The following is a 16,529-nucleotide window of genomic DNA, read 5'->3' as shown; positions in this document are numbered from 1 at the left end:
CCATAATGAACACACCACAGGTGCAGAGCTGGAAGGTAAGATTGCCATGTCGTTCAGCGAGTTAACATTAGAATTAATATAATCAATTACGTGGCGTTTTTAAAGTGGAAATGGAAAATGGATAGTAGTATCATTGGAAGTTGTTACAATGTGCAATACGTATTCTTTATTTTTCATATTGTTATGTTGCTATGTTTGTTTTATCTGTAAGCACTCATTTTGTTAATATTTGATGTTGCAGAAAAGGTCTTATTGATTCATTTATTTTAGGGCTGTCAAAATTATCGGGTTAACGGGCGGTAATTAATTTTTTAAATGAATCACGTTAAAATATTTGACGCAATTAATACACATGCCCTGCTCAGACAGATTTAAATGACAGTACAATGACATGCCCACTTGTTAATTGTGTTTTATGGAGTTTTGCCGCCCTCTGCTGGCGCTTGGGTGCGACTGATTTTATAGGCTTCAGCACCCATGAGCACTGTGTAAGTAATTATTGACATCAACAATGGCGGGCTACTAGTTTATTTTTTGATTGAAAATTTTACAAATTTTATTAAAACGAAAACATTAAGAGGGGTTTTAATATAAAATTTCTATAACTTGTACTAACATTTATCTTTTAAGAACTACAAGTCTTTCTATCCATGGATCGCTTTAACAGAATGTTCATAATGTTAATGCCATCTTGTTGATTTATTGTTATAATAAACAAATACAGTCCTTATGTACCTTATGTTGAATGTTTATATCCATCTTGTGTCTTATCTTTCCATTCCAACAATAATTTACAGAAAAATATGGCATATTTTATAGATGGTTTGAATTGCGATTAATTACGATTAATTTTTAAGCTGTAATTAACTTGATCAAAAATTTTAATCGTTTGACTGGCCTAATTTATTTTTCAAATGTATCATTTAATATAGTTTTTTTTTTTTTTTAAATCCATTTTTAAATTTGTTCAAAATATGTTGTGTTGCACTTGTTAAAATAGAGCCACCTTGTTAAACAACCATTACCTGCACTGAATTGGAATACACAGAATTGCTTTAGAGAACACTGAACTTAACACATATATGCATAATGACATAATTTTAAATGAGTGGGCCGGTCTGAGGCATGAAATTCCAGGGCCGAAAATGAGTCCCACTCCGGCCCTGAGTATAACTATAGACCCTACTCACCTACGTATAAAAATGGGCGTGTCGCTGTTTCCGGCCGCCATATTGTACCTATTTTTTAGACCTATTCTCATTGTTTTCAATTAGTCGAGCAAGTTATAGAGCAATTTATGGAAGCCCCGGTGTTATCTGACGCTGTAAACTCATTGGACGCGTTGCATAAACAGCGTTACGTGGAAAAGCTTCAGTTTATCCATTCGCCAGATCCGTATTTGATGCCTAAATCGATGTTTTTTGACCCGCTGCCTTCGCCGTCTCTGCCTGACCCTGATATTTACAACTATCTTGTCCACACAAAATCAGCCTATTCTCACGAAAGTTTGAAAAACTTTAAGAGCTTGGAGGCTTATAAATGCTACGTTGCTGGTTGGGTGAAACAGGTCCTCGTACACGAAAATTCGGCAGGAATCTTGTGCTCGGAAGGTGAGTTACGAAATTTTCCATTCAAAATCTTGTTCTTGCTAACATCCACTGTCAAGTCTAATGTATTTCATGTCATTTGTCAATGGAGCTAGGGCTTTTAATGTTTATATGGTTTAGCGATAGCACTCTCACTACATACATATATAACATGTAATAAATATGAAGTGCAATAGCACTACTCCAGATTGTCCCTAGTTGAATTTATTTTTTGGCTTTTGACCTCAATAGTGAAATTGTAAATTAATTGTATGACAACTGTCTGATTATCCCCTTATAATTATATATTTTCAGGTAGTTCATTCACAACGTCTGAGTGTATGTTGTCGGCGATTAGCCTAGCAATGATCTTAATTGTGGTTGTCAGCCCAAAACCCTCTAAATATATATTAAATGCATCTTACCAGATATAAAATGACTACTACATCATCTGTGGTAGTCGTTTGGAGCCCAGTTTTCTCGTCGAATTGCAGCAGTCAATCTCGGTCTCCTCTTCGGGTCTCTCGGAATACGGTAAAACTTCAAGTCTCTCCGTCTATCTTCTCTGTTTTTGCAACCGACCGCCACACACGACTTCACCATTTTGATTATTAATGTTAACGAGCAGAAAAACACGCCATAATAGGAGGAATTTACGAAGCGCTAATGCATTAACATGACGAGTATACGGACAACATGGCGCGGGGGCGGGGCTGTGACGTCACGCAGCCAGACTCCTCTCCTTGTTTTGCATTTTTTTTTTTTTTTTTTTTTTAAATAAGAAGTAAAACGGATACAATTAAATGATTTCACGTAGTCTGGATTGTGTGGAGCATAAATTTGCTTGATTATAATTTCGAGACATGTATTTCTCCTAAAATGGCGTGTTTAAGTTCGACAGGATGACGAAGAATTCCGCCGCTAATATTAAATTTGAAAAATGAAAAAAAATATTATATATAATTAATAAATATACATATGTGTAATCAATCATTTTAAAAATATCTACAGTAAATTAGACCGAAAGTCCCTGACACCGGAATTAGACGTCGGACTTCCGGTTTACGTGCTTGTTGCTAAATTTGCTATTGATGAGCTCCTTCAACTCAGCGGCAGCGCGCGTTTATGCGCAAAAAGAGAAAAAAAATTACTATCTAGATGATTAAACGTAAGACTGCAATTGCATGTATTTTGTAAAAGTATTTCGCGTAACCTTGCAAAACCAACAGAAGCGCCAGTGAACTCCAGCCTCGCTGCAATGTTATTAGCAAATGTGTCGGGAACACATTTAGTGGTTATTTTAATGTTCTTCACGCATTAATAGATAAAATATCTAATATAATAGCTGGTTAGCCCAATTAGTAGTGAGGTTTATTATCAAGCTCCTTCCGGACTATAACCACAGAGAGAGAGATCGCCTAAGGTAAGTTGAAATAGCCAAGCTGCAAACAGGACTCTGCAAAACCACACCTTAAAACTCGTTAAATTCCCTTGTTTTTAGTGAAAATCCGCTAGAAATTATCTGCCAGTGCTTCAAGTAAATGTTGCTCAGATTTCTAGTTAAAAGAAAAATAGCTAGCTGAAAAGACCATTTATTTTAAGCAACAAATTAGTATACAGTGATCCCTCGTTTTTCGCGGTTAATAGGGACCAGAACCCGCTGCGAAAAGTGAAAAACCGTGTAGTAGCAAAAAAAAGAAAAAATCAATGTATTTATTCAGATATAGCATTGGAAAGATATATATGGCGGAAAACAGAGACAAGGCTGAAAAAAGCAGTTTCTGCTCTTGCATTCCTCTTTAAAAGAAACTGCTGTATTTTAAGCCAAAAGAACTGTTGTGTTGGATAGCAATATATGCCTATATGCTGCCATAGCAGTTTCATGGCGCATTAAGCCCCCAAACTATTTTTAATGTGTCCATTTTACCCTGAAGACCCCCGTTTACAGCTTTTGTTTCAACCCAGCCATAAAAATAAGCGAAGGAAATATATTTATTATTCGAAATGTCTGTCATTTTAGGTGAGAATCTCTAATTGATGTCTAATATTTAGTTTGAAAAAAAAAAAAAAAAAACACTTTAAAAAGTATTTACTCGCATATTTTAAACTTTTAAACAAATTGAATCACAATAAAAAAATAGATATCCGTCACTTATTTACAGACTATCTACCTCATAACTATCGCTTGATTGTATTTTTTTTTTTTTTTTGTTACTGTCACATTTTCCACGATATATGAGATGATAACTAATCGATGCAAACAAGGAAAAATTGGGGGGGGGGGTGTTTACAAGGGTAAATATATGCAAAAGAAAATCTCGATCACTCCTTGATGTCTGCGATTTTTTGCATCGCGACCTTTGTTATACTACCAGGTTTCACCCATACAATCCCCCAAAAATCCGGCTGTGGCCATTCACAGCAGTGTCTTGACACTCGGTAGTACATGCTACATGTAGTTTTTGGATGGAAAAAAGGTAATATGCGATAATATCTAGTTAAAATCATGGCGTGTTTAATTATGCGCTCACCTACAGTTAGGGTTTCGCTGTTCAAAATTTTTCTTCCCCCAGAAAATTGAGATTTTAAGCTTTCCAATGATGTATAACGGTTGCATATAGACCAATTTTGAAATTCGGGCAAATAGGGGCTCTCAGAGCGGAACTTCAAGCCACCTTAGTGTTTTCCGCCATACATGTTTTTTTTTGTTTTTTTTTTTAATGAATGTTTTTTTTTTTAGATCTAATAATTAAAAAACATCTTACTGACCCATCGAAGTATTTTTTTTAAACAAGAATAAAGTACATAATGCTTGTCTTTATTAAATGCTTCGTTGAGTGAGTCCACTTAAATCTGCTCAAGCTGCTCACTTACACACAATGAGTTGCCACAGCAACTGTTTAACAAGTCAAGCTATGAGTGACATTGTTTGAAATAGGGCTGCAGCTATCGAATATTTTAGTAGTCGATTAATCGTTGAACTAATGAGTTCGAATAATCGAATAATTGGATAAGGAACATGAAAAGTTAAAATACCTGAGCTGAGCCTCAAACGGTATAATTTTTTTTTTTTTTTTTTTTTTGAGGATCTATATACGATAAAAAAACAATTGGCTAACTTACATAGAAAAAGGCCACAATCTTAAATGCTATAAAATGCTAAAGTTTTTTTTTTTTTTTACAATGCTCTTAACAAATGGTTCAGACACATATTGCCACAAAAAACGGCTAAATATACCTATAAATCAAATTATGAATGCAATAAAAAACATAAGCTTAAAAAAAAAAACTTAGCTTACATTGGTCTTAACAGGGAGCGGTTGGATTCAGCCATGTGAAAAGAGGCAGACCAGATGGCAGTGTATCCTCCCTAATCAATAAAACTAAATGCAAAAACTTTCAAAATAAACCATTACAACGCCACTTTAATTAAACGAATACTCGAAGCAACAAAATGTAATTTGAGTATTTTTGTCTAATCGAATACTCAAGTTAATCGTTGCAGCACTTGTTAGAAAGAAATTTTTTTCTTGATTTAGGTGAAAAATGACCAAATTTTAGACGTATATGCTTAATAAAGACAAATAGTAATATTTATTTAAAGTAGAATAACCTGAGGCATTATTCTGTTAACGAGTCTTTAACACTCAAAACAAGAAAATTATTTGACTAGATTTAAGAAAAATAATCTGATTAAGATGTTATAAACTTGCTGTGTACAAACCCATAGCTTCTGTCATTTGTCAGCATGTTTTATCAAAGACATACTCACATCCATACATGATTTTTTTTTTTACCCCCCTCAGAATGTCTGACTCCGACAGCGACGAGGATCAAGATCGCCCTTTCTCCATCACTGGCTTCTTGTTTGGAAATATTAATGAAGATGGCCAACTTGAGGGCGACAGTGTTCTGGACAATGTGAGACTCCAAAACAATAAGTGTTTACTTTTCAATGTTGTTTAGATTTTCTAAGTGGTGGATGAAGTACTCACTTTTTTTTTTTTTTTTACTTAATTAAAAGTACAGAGTACAAGTGCAAAAAATGACTTAACCCTCATATTGTCCTAGAGTCAGAATTGACCCGTTTTCAAATTTTCATATGCAAAAACAAATGGTTTCTATGACATACCCAAACTTGAAAAACGGGTCAATCTTGAAAACAATATACTGCAAAGGTTTAGTATTTTCAGGCCAAGTTAACCCTTGAGAGTCGAAGGACGCGCCGGCGCGTCCTCAGCGCACGTCGTCTTTGAAGCGCCCTCACGTTTTAATTACGTCACCCACATGCCGTTGGTTGGTCTCGTTTTAAAGTGCGGAAGTTGCGGCTTACTCTCGTTATTATTTGAAGTCAATCGACCAACTAAAACGTGAGATATTGTCATTTAAGTTTTATAGTTTTATTGTCCTCTCAAAAAAACATTAAAACGCTGCATGGATCATTTGTTTATGTCTATATTTCCATCATTTCTTGTCCTTTTTCAAAACGGAAGCTCCATGAAAAAAACACAAATCAAACGAACCCTTTCGAAGTCACTGTGGAAGCACAGAATGCGTTTTTTTAATAAATATAACTGCCGTGCAAGGTTCCACCGAACGAGAGGGAGGAGTGTTCTGAAGCAGCGAGGTGGCGAGCGACGGTCGTTTGAATCGAGCGAGCGACTTTGTGTGACTTTGAGAATGAACGGAAAACTAAATTTAGCGCAAGCAATTGTGCTTTTTGATCAACTTGAGGAAGAGGATGGTCCAAATTCGTCATCATCGTCTTCTTCGGAAGAGTCCTCGTGTGAAGATAGTGACGGATTTGAACACGTGGGTGACGCCATCGACGAGCAGAGGTAAGCCAACTCACTTTTTTTTTTTTTTATGCTGAAAAAGTTTCTTTTGAAAGTTTCTTTTGATATTGCAAGACAAAGTTAATTTTGATGCAATATAAGTGTGTGTTTATGTATATAATAATAAAATGTGCATATCAGATCAAAGTCGTACGTGCACTGTGTGTATCCAAGGCAGGAATTTATAATTGTGGTGATTTTCTTTCTATATGAAGATTAGGGATGTAGCACATCTTCAGCTATGGTATTCTTTCTATTGTCATACATATAGATTTCAATTATTATTTATTGCTGTATATATTTTTATTTTATACTTTATTATTTTCATAAATACTGACTTTTTTCATGTACATTTATAGTGACAATGAAAGTAAAGTGAAATGAAAATGGAAGGGTGGAAAGAGGACCGACACCCCATGGAAGTGTGGGCTGTGTGATGTCGCCCTGTGTCGAATTCCAGGACGAAACTGCTTTTCGGAGTGGCATGCCTGAAAAAAATTTAACTTGATTATTGTAAATATTTTTGAAGATACTTTTTCCCCCAATGTTATATATATATGTTTTTTCCCACAATCAATCTTCTCAATTTGTGTGTATAAATGTGTGTTCAAGAAGCTTGATTGTGTGTACATAGTTTTCATCAGGTAATGGGCCGCAATACCTAAACTCATAAAGAGATGGCCTCTAAACACTTTTTGTGTTAGATGGTATATATTTTTTCACTGTTCGGTCTGCTGTATATAACCTGTTTTGAGTAGAGCATGTATAAAGGCAAAAAACGCCTATGCTATACCTGTTGTTTATGTTGAATTGTCAAATATAAGACTATTTATTCGAAATTTTTTTGGTTGGATGTTCATCCTAACATGTTGAATAAATATTACAAAGTTTCAAAACGGTTCGTTACGCATGTTTGGTTGTCAATTGGACATCAAAATTAAAAATTTTGACAAAACGATTTTGGAATTTTTGTTCTTTTTCGGCCCAAAATTATGATTTATAATTGGTCAGTGAAGGAAACAACAGTTTGGACATGAAGTTCAAGGTGTCACAAAAAATGGACCAAACCAGGCCATCGTAAACAATTCTTTCTTTGAAATATAAAGGCAACTTCAAAGGCATGCAAAATCAGACAAAATAGGCCCAGACCTTAAAGGGTTAATTTACAGATCTAATTTAATTCACTGGCAAAAAAAACTAGGGCTGTCCAAATTATCGCGTTAATGGGCAGTAATTAATTTTTTAAATTAATCACGTTAAAATATTTGACTCAATTAACGCACATGCCCCGCTCAAACAGATTAAAATGACAGCACAGTGTCATGTCCACTTGTTACTTGTGTTTTTTGTTGTTTTGTAAACATTAAGAGGGGTTTTAATATAAAATTTCTGTAACTTGTACTAACATTTATCTTTTAAGAACTTCATGTCTTTCTATCCATGGATCGCTTTAACAGAATGTTAATAATGTTAATGCCATCTTGTTGATTTATTGTTATAATAAACAAATACAGTACTTATGTACAGTATGTTGAATGTATATATCCGTCTTCTCTTTCCAATCCAACAATAATTTACAGAAAAATATGCCATATTTTATTAGGGCTGCAGCTGTCAATTATTTTAGCAGTCGATTAATCGATGAACTAGTTAGTTCGAATAATCGAGTAATCGGATAAAAAAAACACAAAAAATGTAAATACCTGAGCTGAGCCTCAAACGGTATAAAAAAAATAAATAATTGAGGATCTATGTTGAACAAAAGAGCAATTTGGCCAACTTACATAGCAAACGTTCGCTAGCTTAAATGCTATAAAATGCTAACTTTTTTTGTTGTTGTTGTTGCTCTTAACAAATGGTTCAGACACATATTCCCACAAAAAAATGGCTGAATATAACTATAAATTATGAATGCATTAAAGAAAACATCAGCTCAAAAAAACTTAGCTAATGTTGGTCTTAACCGGGAGCAGCTCGATTCAGCCACATGAAATGAGGCAGACTAGAGGGCAGTGTATCCACCACTATCAATAAAACTAAATGCAAACACAAAACAAACCATTACAACGCCTCTTTAATTAAACAAATACTCGAAGCAGGAAAATTTAATTTGAATCTTTTTTTCTAATTGAATACTCGAGTTAATCGATTAATTGTTACAGCACTATATTTTAGAGATGGTTTGAATTGCGATTAATTGCGATTAATTACGATTAATTAATTTTTAAGCTGTAATTAACTCGATTAAAAATTTTAATCGTTTGACAGCCTTAAAAAAACATTTACTGAAGTAGAAAAGTACTTGTGTTAGTATAATAGTATTCTCCCAATGCAAAAATGTCTTAAGTACAGTAACAAAGTAGTTTTACTTCGTTACAGTCCACCACTGTTTTTTTTTTTATTTAGCTACCTATAGTTTTTGCGTCTCATGTTAGGCTTCCTTTTTTTTAATGGCATAAAATTGGTAGTGTTCTTTTTGTTTGGGGTGTTCCCTCGTCTGTGGCATTCCCTGGGTACAACAGAGGAGACATGAAAAAATGGCTCCTTTTTGTTTTCATTGTGTGCGATTTTCCAATCTAGGAGTCCAAAAAGCATCTGGCCGGTTTGGGCAATCTGGGTCTGGGCTCCCTCATCACTGAGATCACAGCCAATGAGGATGAGGAGCAAGAGGAAAACAAAACCCCCACCAATGTGGATGCAGAGGGTGAGTTGGTGCAAAGTGTGGATGAAGGAGGAGTGTCATTTTTGACTATTTACTTCATCCAGGTTGGGTGAAAAGCACTGAAGATGCAGTTGATTATTCTGACATCAGCGAGGTTGCGGAGGATGAAACGCGGAAGTACCGACAGGCTATGGGATCTTTGCAGCCCTGCAGAAAAACAGGTGAGTAATTATGGATACCATCAATTGACAATTGAAATACAGTGTTCAGGGTTTCCACTAAGATTTTTTTTAAAGATGCACCGATACCGATACTAGTATCGGCAGGGGGCGCCGATCCGGCCCGAAATGGTGGTATCGGTATCGGCGAGTACCAACAAAGACGGCGCCGATACCATTTACCGGTCCATTATTATAACATTTGACCACAGCCTTTTTCTCCTCCTGGCGCTCACTACACTCTGTCTCTGTGTTGTGTGATGACACGTGAACACCAAGCAGCTATCGCTATTGGCCTGCTCCAGACCAATGAGAGCGGGCCAATAGCCCGCCTGACCAATCAAAAGGGGGCTTTTTCATATGGACAAAAAACAAACCAGGAAATATGGCGGCGCCGCGGCGGTCGGGAAATATTTCCAAATAGAAATCCCGTCGATTAAAATCAATGGCTGCATGCAAAATTACGGCCTGAAAGTTTGGAGATGTGGAGTTAAATCGGCCAGTTTCAATACCTCGAACTTGATAAAACATTTGAAGACGAAACGTGAACGAACACAACGAGTTTGAGCCTGCAAGAGCAGGAATGCTATCCAGAGGAAGAAGGCCGCTGGACCGGAGCCACAATCTCTGGTCAGTTCACTTCGTCTACTTTACTTTTATTGTCTTTTACTGAAAGAAATGCCGCAGTAATTTGGGAAGTGTTTCCAAAGTATTGTTGCCACCTTTCAGAAATAGAAATAAGGGACTCCCACCTCCCGAAAAAAAGGAGAGACGGGATGCTGTGGTCAATTATTATTACTTATAATTGTTAGCGTCCGCAAATGCGGAAACAAGGTTGAACCTCGAAGCAGACAACAAGCGGGGGATACATAAAAGGGTTTAATGATTGCAAACAAAAAATAACACGCGATCGCGGGACAGTAGAAATAACAAAAGGAGTCCGTGACAGCAGGTCGACGGACAAACTAAGACGATAGGCAGCGGTTACAAACGAGAGCAGCACACTAACAGAAAAACCCAATGCAGGGGCATAACAAGCAAATGTAGCGAGATTATTGTGCCAGATGTCAAATAGCGATCAGCAAGGCAAATATCTCAGCAGCCTTCTCTGAGATCACCCGTGCTTAAATGCTGCGTTGATGAGCCTGCATTGGATTCAAGTGCCACGCCCCCACGCCCAGCAACAAAACACAATCTAACCAGCAGCAGAATGTGACAATAATTTCATGAAAGTTGCACTGTTTGGACTTCTATTCGGTTCATTCAGAGTTTATTATTATGAATTTATTTTTACTTTCTTACTGTTGGGCTAGTATTATACATGTTTTATTAATTTCACAAATTTAGCACTATTTTGGCCTTTGAGAGCGGAAGGTTTATTCAACTATTGTCTACTAGGGTTTAGTGTATTTTTTCCTATTTTGCAAAGGTAAGCAACAGCCTGACAAAGCCTTGATAGCAATGATTTCACATCCAATTATGTAGCTCTTTGGGGGAAAAAAAAATAAATAAATTAAGAAAAAAAAAAACATATATACAGTGGTACCTCGACATACGATCGCTTCGACACACGATCTTTTCGACATCCGACGTAAAATTTGACTCGCCATTTGTTTCTACATCCGACGACATGCTCGAAATACGACGACATGACAGCACTGCAAACGAACGCACGGTGGATTTTCTTGTGTGAGAAATCAACACAGTTTTCAAAACAAGTTGATACAGTTGGAGAAACAAGGAAAAAAGTGATGCTTACCTTTGAAATGGAGATGCAAGTTATAGAAAAATATGAGCTTGGGGTGCGCATCCCTGAACTGGCTCAACAATACAGCTCCACGGTCCTCTTCCGACCACCGTTCGCCACTATTTATAAGTTAAGGTGACAATTATTATTGTGGTAACATTGCCAAGGAAATCGCCAGCTTCGTCACGTTTTTATCATTTATTTAAGAACTTATCCAACACAAAACGCCCATTGTCCTAAGCAGTTGACTTGCTCTCAAGAAAACGAAAGTATTATCTCTACTGCACTGACCTATCTCACTGAGACGTCAGCCCCGGGGTGCGTTCAGGGACAATAAAAAGTGTCCGCCATATTAGAATCCGATTCGTTACATTATTTACAGGAATAATTATTAATTATTCTTCTTATTGTTATATTATTCTGAATTATTTATTTATAACTTATTTGTTTTTCTATGTTTAATTGCCATTTGTAACAGTGCCAGCAGTATTTATTAAGAATTTAGTGTAGGTTTTTAGGCTTTGGAACGAATTAATGGAATTATAATGTATTCCTATGGGAAAATCCTGCTCGACATACGACCATTTCGACTTACAAACAAGGTCCTGGAACGAATTAAATTCGTATGTAGAGGTACCAATGTATATATATAATCGAGGTGGTATCGGTATGATATCGGTATCGGCCGATACTGCACAGCCAGGTATCGGTATCGGGGCCAAAAAATGGTATCGGTGCGACACTAATTTTTTTAAGTTGTGGTGGTGGGCTGCATCGGAGTCGGACAGCCTCACCATGTCGTGCCATGGCGAAAAATGTTTTTTTCCCCCCAAATATATACCGTATTGGCCTGAATATAAGACGGCCCTGATTATAAGACGACCCCCTCTTTTTCAAGACTCAAGTTTGAAAAAAGACTTTTTCAACACCACTTTTTATACAGAAAATAATTACAGTACATCTGAAACATGATTATAATAATATATTTGAGAGAAAAAGCGTGTTATTTTGCCTCATTCAAATCTTAATATCTGAACATTTAAATATGTAAACTAAAGTGCACTCACATTCGTAAATGAATGGCTTCTGGTTTTTGAAATGTAAATAAACCAAACTATTGTGATGAAACAACAAAATTGCAATAACTGCATTAACCATCAAAGTGTAGTCTAACTGTAGTCTTGAAACAAATCTGAATAAGGAAAAACATTGCAATAAAGTAATGCAAACTGGTTATACTTGAGAGTAGCTGAGATCTGTCATGACAGAACATCGCTTCAATGATATCTGGCGCCATCTAGCGTCGTGACTGGGTATAATGTCTAGACCGCGAATATAAGACGACCCCCACTTTTTCAGCCAATAGGGTATTTGAAATATTTCATTAGCCAGGCTAATGTCGTAGCTCTCAGCTACGGTACATGTACTTAAAATGCGGAGCTGATCAAAGCTACGTTAATAATATGCTACTTAATAATATGACTTTTTTTTCTCGTAGCAATAGTACGACTTACATCTCGTAGTGACCCAGGGGTCAGCAACCCAAAATGTTGAAAGAACCATATTTGACCAAAAACACATTTGACAAGAAAACAGCATTTGTTCATAGATAAGCCGCACCTGACTATAAGCCGCAACTGTCCTCACTGTATTATGGGATATTTCCACCAAAAGATATTAACCGGGAACACTTTATTTGACAGCTGCGTTATAAGACTTACATAAGTCCAAATGAACCACCATGAAGCTTTGAAACAATTCCTTGCAAAGCTTCATTGCTTCAAGAAGCTTCATTTGGCCATCAGTGCCCCTTAGACTTCGTAATGTATTGACGGCTCAGATCGGTCATGCACTGCACCTCGCATTCAAGTAGGGGGCCGCCCACTTCAAGAGGGCCTATTCACAAACACGCATGCAGCGATCTAATGCCGGATTTCTGTTGAAATAGTACGAAAGCTGTACCACATACAAACAGGAAGGATTGTCTCAGGAGTGATTTGTTCGAGGATTCAAGGTAGTTATTATATTTTTCGTACCATGCATGCATTTTGAAATGTTGTCCAAAAAAAATCAGTGGAAGGAATTAGCCGTTGATGCATCGGCATCATGGTTCGCAATATTTACGTAAAATAAATGCTAATGAATCGAGCATTTATTCACAAGAATTTTCACCGGAAAAGCTCTGTTTACATCAGGCGGCCACTAGCTACATTCACCAACAGACTAGCATTGTACTTCGACATATTTACGTAAAATAAACGCTAACTACACGTTTTTTTTTGTTTGTTTTTTTTGCTTTTAACCAATAATCGAGACTGTTTTACGTCCATATCTATAAAGCATTCAGGGATTTAAGCATTTATTCACAAGAATTTTCACCAGAAAAGCTCTGTTTACATCAGGCGGCCGGTAGCTACATTCACTATCAGACTACCATTATACTTCAACATGTTTACGTAAAATAAACGCTAACTGCAAATTTTTTAAAATTTTTTTTTTCTCGCATCTAACCAAGAATCGAGACTGTTGTATGTCCATATCTATAAAGAATTCTGGGATTTAAGCATTTATTCACAAGAATTTTCACCAGAAAAGCTCTTTGTCTTTGATTCCACTCACCAACAATGCAGGCCCCCTATTTATCGGCCCCATGTTCCGTCAATACATTATGAAGTCTATGACTGTCCCCTTGGGGGAAACAGTACACCTCTGCTGCCACCTGCTGTCAAACCTGCTGTGGTTCCAATACAAATATCAGTAACACCTTGAAAGTGTCATCTAGCAAATTATGTCACTTTTGAATGGCTGTAAAAGATGGACTGGACAAAAATTGAGTTTTTGGTTCCAATACAAATTTCAGTAACACTTTGACAGGGGGTTAATAAGACTGCCATAAATATGACATGACACTGTCATGAGTAGAGGTGTGCAAAATTTCCGATTCTTAGATTATTCGCGATTCGGCCGTGAAAGATTCGAGAACGATTCACAAACATCAAAATTCCGATTATTGAAATATGCCAAGTAAAGCGGAAGTACAACACTCTCAGCGCGCCGCGCGGTCATTGAGGAACGAAGCGAGAGTAGCTAAACGTCATGCTTCTCATTACCCGGTCCCTCGAGTAATGCCACTGCTCAACTCACGGCTCTAGCTCAACTCATGCCACGAGATAAAAAAACACAACAACATACCTGACTGCTGCCGAAAAGCTGCTACAAAGTACATCCACATAATGTTATGGTCGATATCATTTATATAGGACTAGATGCAATATAGATTAGGTAGCGTTAGCAGCACACCTACAAAAAGCTAGATGCGGGCATTAGTAAACGGCCGCCATCTAAAAGCAGTACAATTCCCTGCAAGGCTGTTGTAGCGAACCTTCCAAGCAAACCTAATTAACTTTTTATCTAAAATACTCCTAAATCGGTAAAATATTGACTTGAATCTATCTTTAAAATAGTTTTAAAACTTTCACATGTCGAAAGTAGACAAAAGGGAAATTATGGAATAACGGGAGAAATTTTAACAACTTTAACGGTTGATACACAACATTAAATTAATTGAATGTAGTTTAAGGCTGCTGATACAGAATGGGGACTGGAGTTTTTTATTTACTGTTATTTTTGTACATTTTATTTACTGCTATATGTTAACTTCATACTGAAATAGTATTTTTGAACAATTTTGGAACTAATGTACAAAACATTTATAAAAAAAAAATAAAAAATTTTAAAAAAGGAGGGGGGTGCATCAATAATCGTTTTATAATCGAATCGGAGCCTCTGAATCGTAATCGAATTGTTAGGTGCCCAAAGATTCCCAGCTCTAGTCATGAGCACTAATAAATGCTTATGACGGAAGTCAGAAAGTGTCATCTGGCAAATCACCGTAATTTTCTGACTATAAGGCGCACCTGACTATACACCACCCACCAAATTTGACACGGAAACGGCATTTGTTCATAGATAAGCGGCGCTGGACTATAAGCAGCATCTCCCCTCACTGTATTATGAGATATTTACACCAAAAGATATTAATCTGTAACATTGTATTTGACAGCGGCATTGTAAGACTGTCATAAGATCAAATGAACCACCATGAAGCTTTAAATCAATTAGCTGCAACGCTTCATTGCTTCAAGAAGCTTCATTTGGCCATCACTGCTCCACCTGCAGTCAACACTATTGTTGTCCAACATACTCCTAGCAAATTTTGCAGTGCTACAGATGTAAATAACAATCAAAATTCATGATCTGTGTTAATTATTTCTTCAGTTACTGTTCTAGTTGTTTCATTAATTGCTAGTTATGGTATTTGGTAACACTTTATTTGACAGTGGTGCCATAAGGCTGTCATTAGACAATCATAATTATAACATGACACTGTCATGAGCGTTAATGAATGCTTATTACAGATGTCATTTCGTGTTATTCGGCAAATTATCTCACTTTGAATGGATGTTAAAGATCCGAGCTGGACATAAATGGAGTTAGTGACATAATTTGCCGGATGACAATTGATGACATCTGTCATAAGCGTTCGGTAATGCCCATGATAGTGTCATGTCATAATTATGACGGTCTTATGATAGTCTTATGACACCGCGGTCAAATAAAGTGTTAGCTACTAACCCAAATAAATTAAAAAATAAGCCTTCAAAATGAAGGAAAAAAGTAGCGGCTTATAGTCTGAAAATTACGGTATTTGAAAATAATGTACTGTGTATAATCATAAAAAGAAGTGGTGCCTTCGTTGTTTTTGTAGCACAAGACTGACTTAATCCTTTAAGTCTCAGGTCTTTATTGTAAATTTGAAGCTGTTGAAGCATTTTTTTTAAAAATCCCTTTATAATATCCATACTTATATCGGCTTTAACAATCGGATTTGGATATCGGCAATCGGCTGAAATTTTTTTTTACGCATCAGCAATTGAAAATCACATATCTGTTGACCTCTAATTGAGATTTCATATGGCAGATGATGAAGATGACTACGATGCTGATTGTGAGGATATTGACTCAAAGCTCATGCCTCCTCCGCCACCGCCGAGCCTTTCGATAGCAGCTAAGAAAGAAGAGCCTTCGTCTCAAAGCGCAAATGGTAAGGGTGACAAAAGTCTGGTCTGTTTATTTAATTGATTTTGCTACTTTGCTGTCTTTTTCCACCTCTCTAAACAGCTGGGGAAGAGGGTGACGGTATCATCCTGCCGTCCATCATTGCGCCTTCATCTACCGCCGAGAAGGTCGACTTTAGCAGTTCCTCTGATTCCGAATCAGAAACGGACCGACCCGGCCCGGTTTCTGGACCGGGGGGCCCACCGGACAGACTCACCCTCCCGCTTGCTGGCATCATGCAGAAAGATGCTGCCAAAGCTCTACCTGGCGTCACGGAGCTCTTCCCAGAGTTCCGACCTGGAAAGGTAACAACATTCATTTCCAGCATCTTACACATATGTAGAACTAACAGCTAATCCATTT

The 16,529-nt window shown here is 36.9% G+C and overlaps 1 protein-coding gene across 6 annotated transcripts in view; it reads left to right on the top strand.

The window, feature by feature from the left end:
- Nucleotides 1-2,007: 2,007 nt before the first annotated feature.
- The window catches only part of taf1 (TAF1 RNA polymerase II, TATA box binding protein (TBP)-associated factor), a 66,111-nt gene continuing 51,589 nt past the window's right edge, over nucleotides 2,008-16,529 (top strand). For 5 of the 6 annotated variants that reach the window (XM_057820899.1, XM_057820897.1, XM_057820895.1 and 2 more), the window contains exons 1-6: nucleotides 2,648-3,009; nucleotides 5,393-5,507; nucleotides 9,002-9,125; nucleotides 9,188-9,304; nucleotides 16,030-16,152; nucleotides 16,230-16,471. In XM_057820899.1, the coding sequence (XP_057676882.1) occupies nucleotides 5,394-5,507; nucleotides 9,002-9,125; nucleotides 9,188-9,304; nucleotides 16,030-16,152; nucleotides 16,230-16,471 (720 nt within the window). In that variant the 5' untranslated portion in view covers nucleotides 2,648-3,009; nucleotide 5,393. Of the gene's footprint in view, nucleotides 2,121-2,647; nucleotides 3,010-5,392; nucleotides 5,508-9,001; nucleotides 9,126-9,187; nucleotides 9,305-16,029; nucleotides 16,153-16,229; nucleotides 16,472-16,529 lie in introns of those variants that run through there. The other variant, XM_057820896.1, reaches the window with a different exon arrangement.

Source organism: Corythoichthys intestinalis, chromosome 18, assembly GCF_030265065.1.
Source record: "Corythoichthys intestinalis isolate RoL2023-P3 chromosome 18, ASM3026506v1, whole genome shotgun sequence".
Classification (NCBI taxonomy): Eukaryota; Metazoa; Chordata; class Actinopteri; order Syngnathiformes; family Syngnathidae; genus Corythoichthys; species Corythoichthys intestinalis.
Note: the sequence above shows the minus strand (reverse complement) of the source record. Positions and strands in the feature narration are given on the sequence as shown.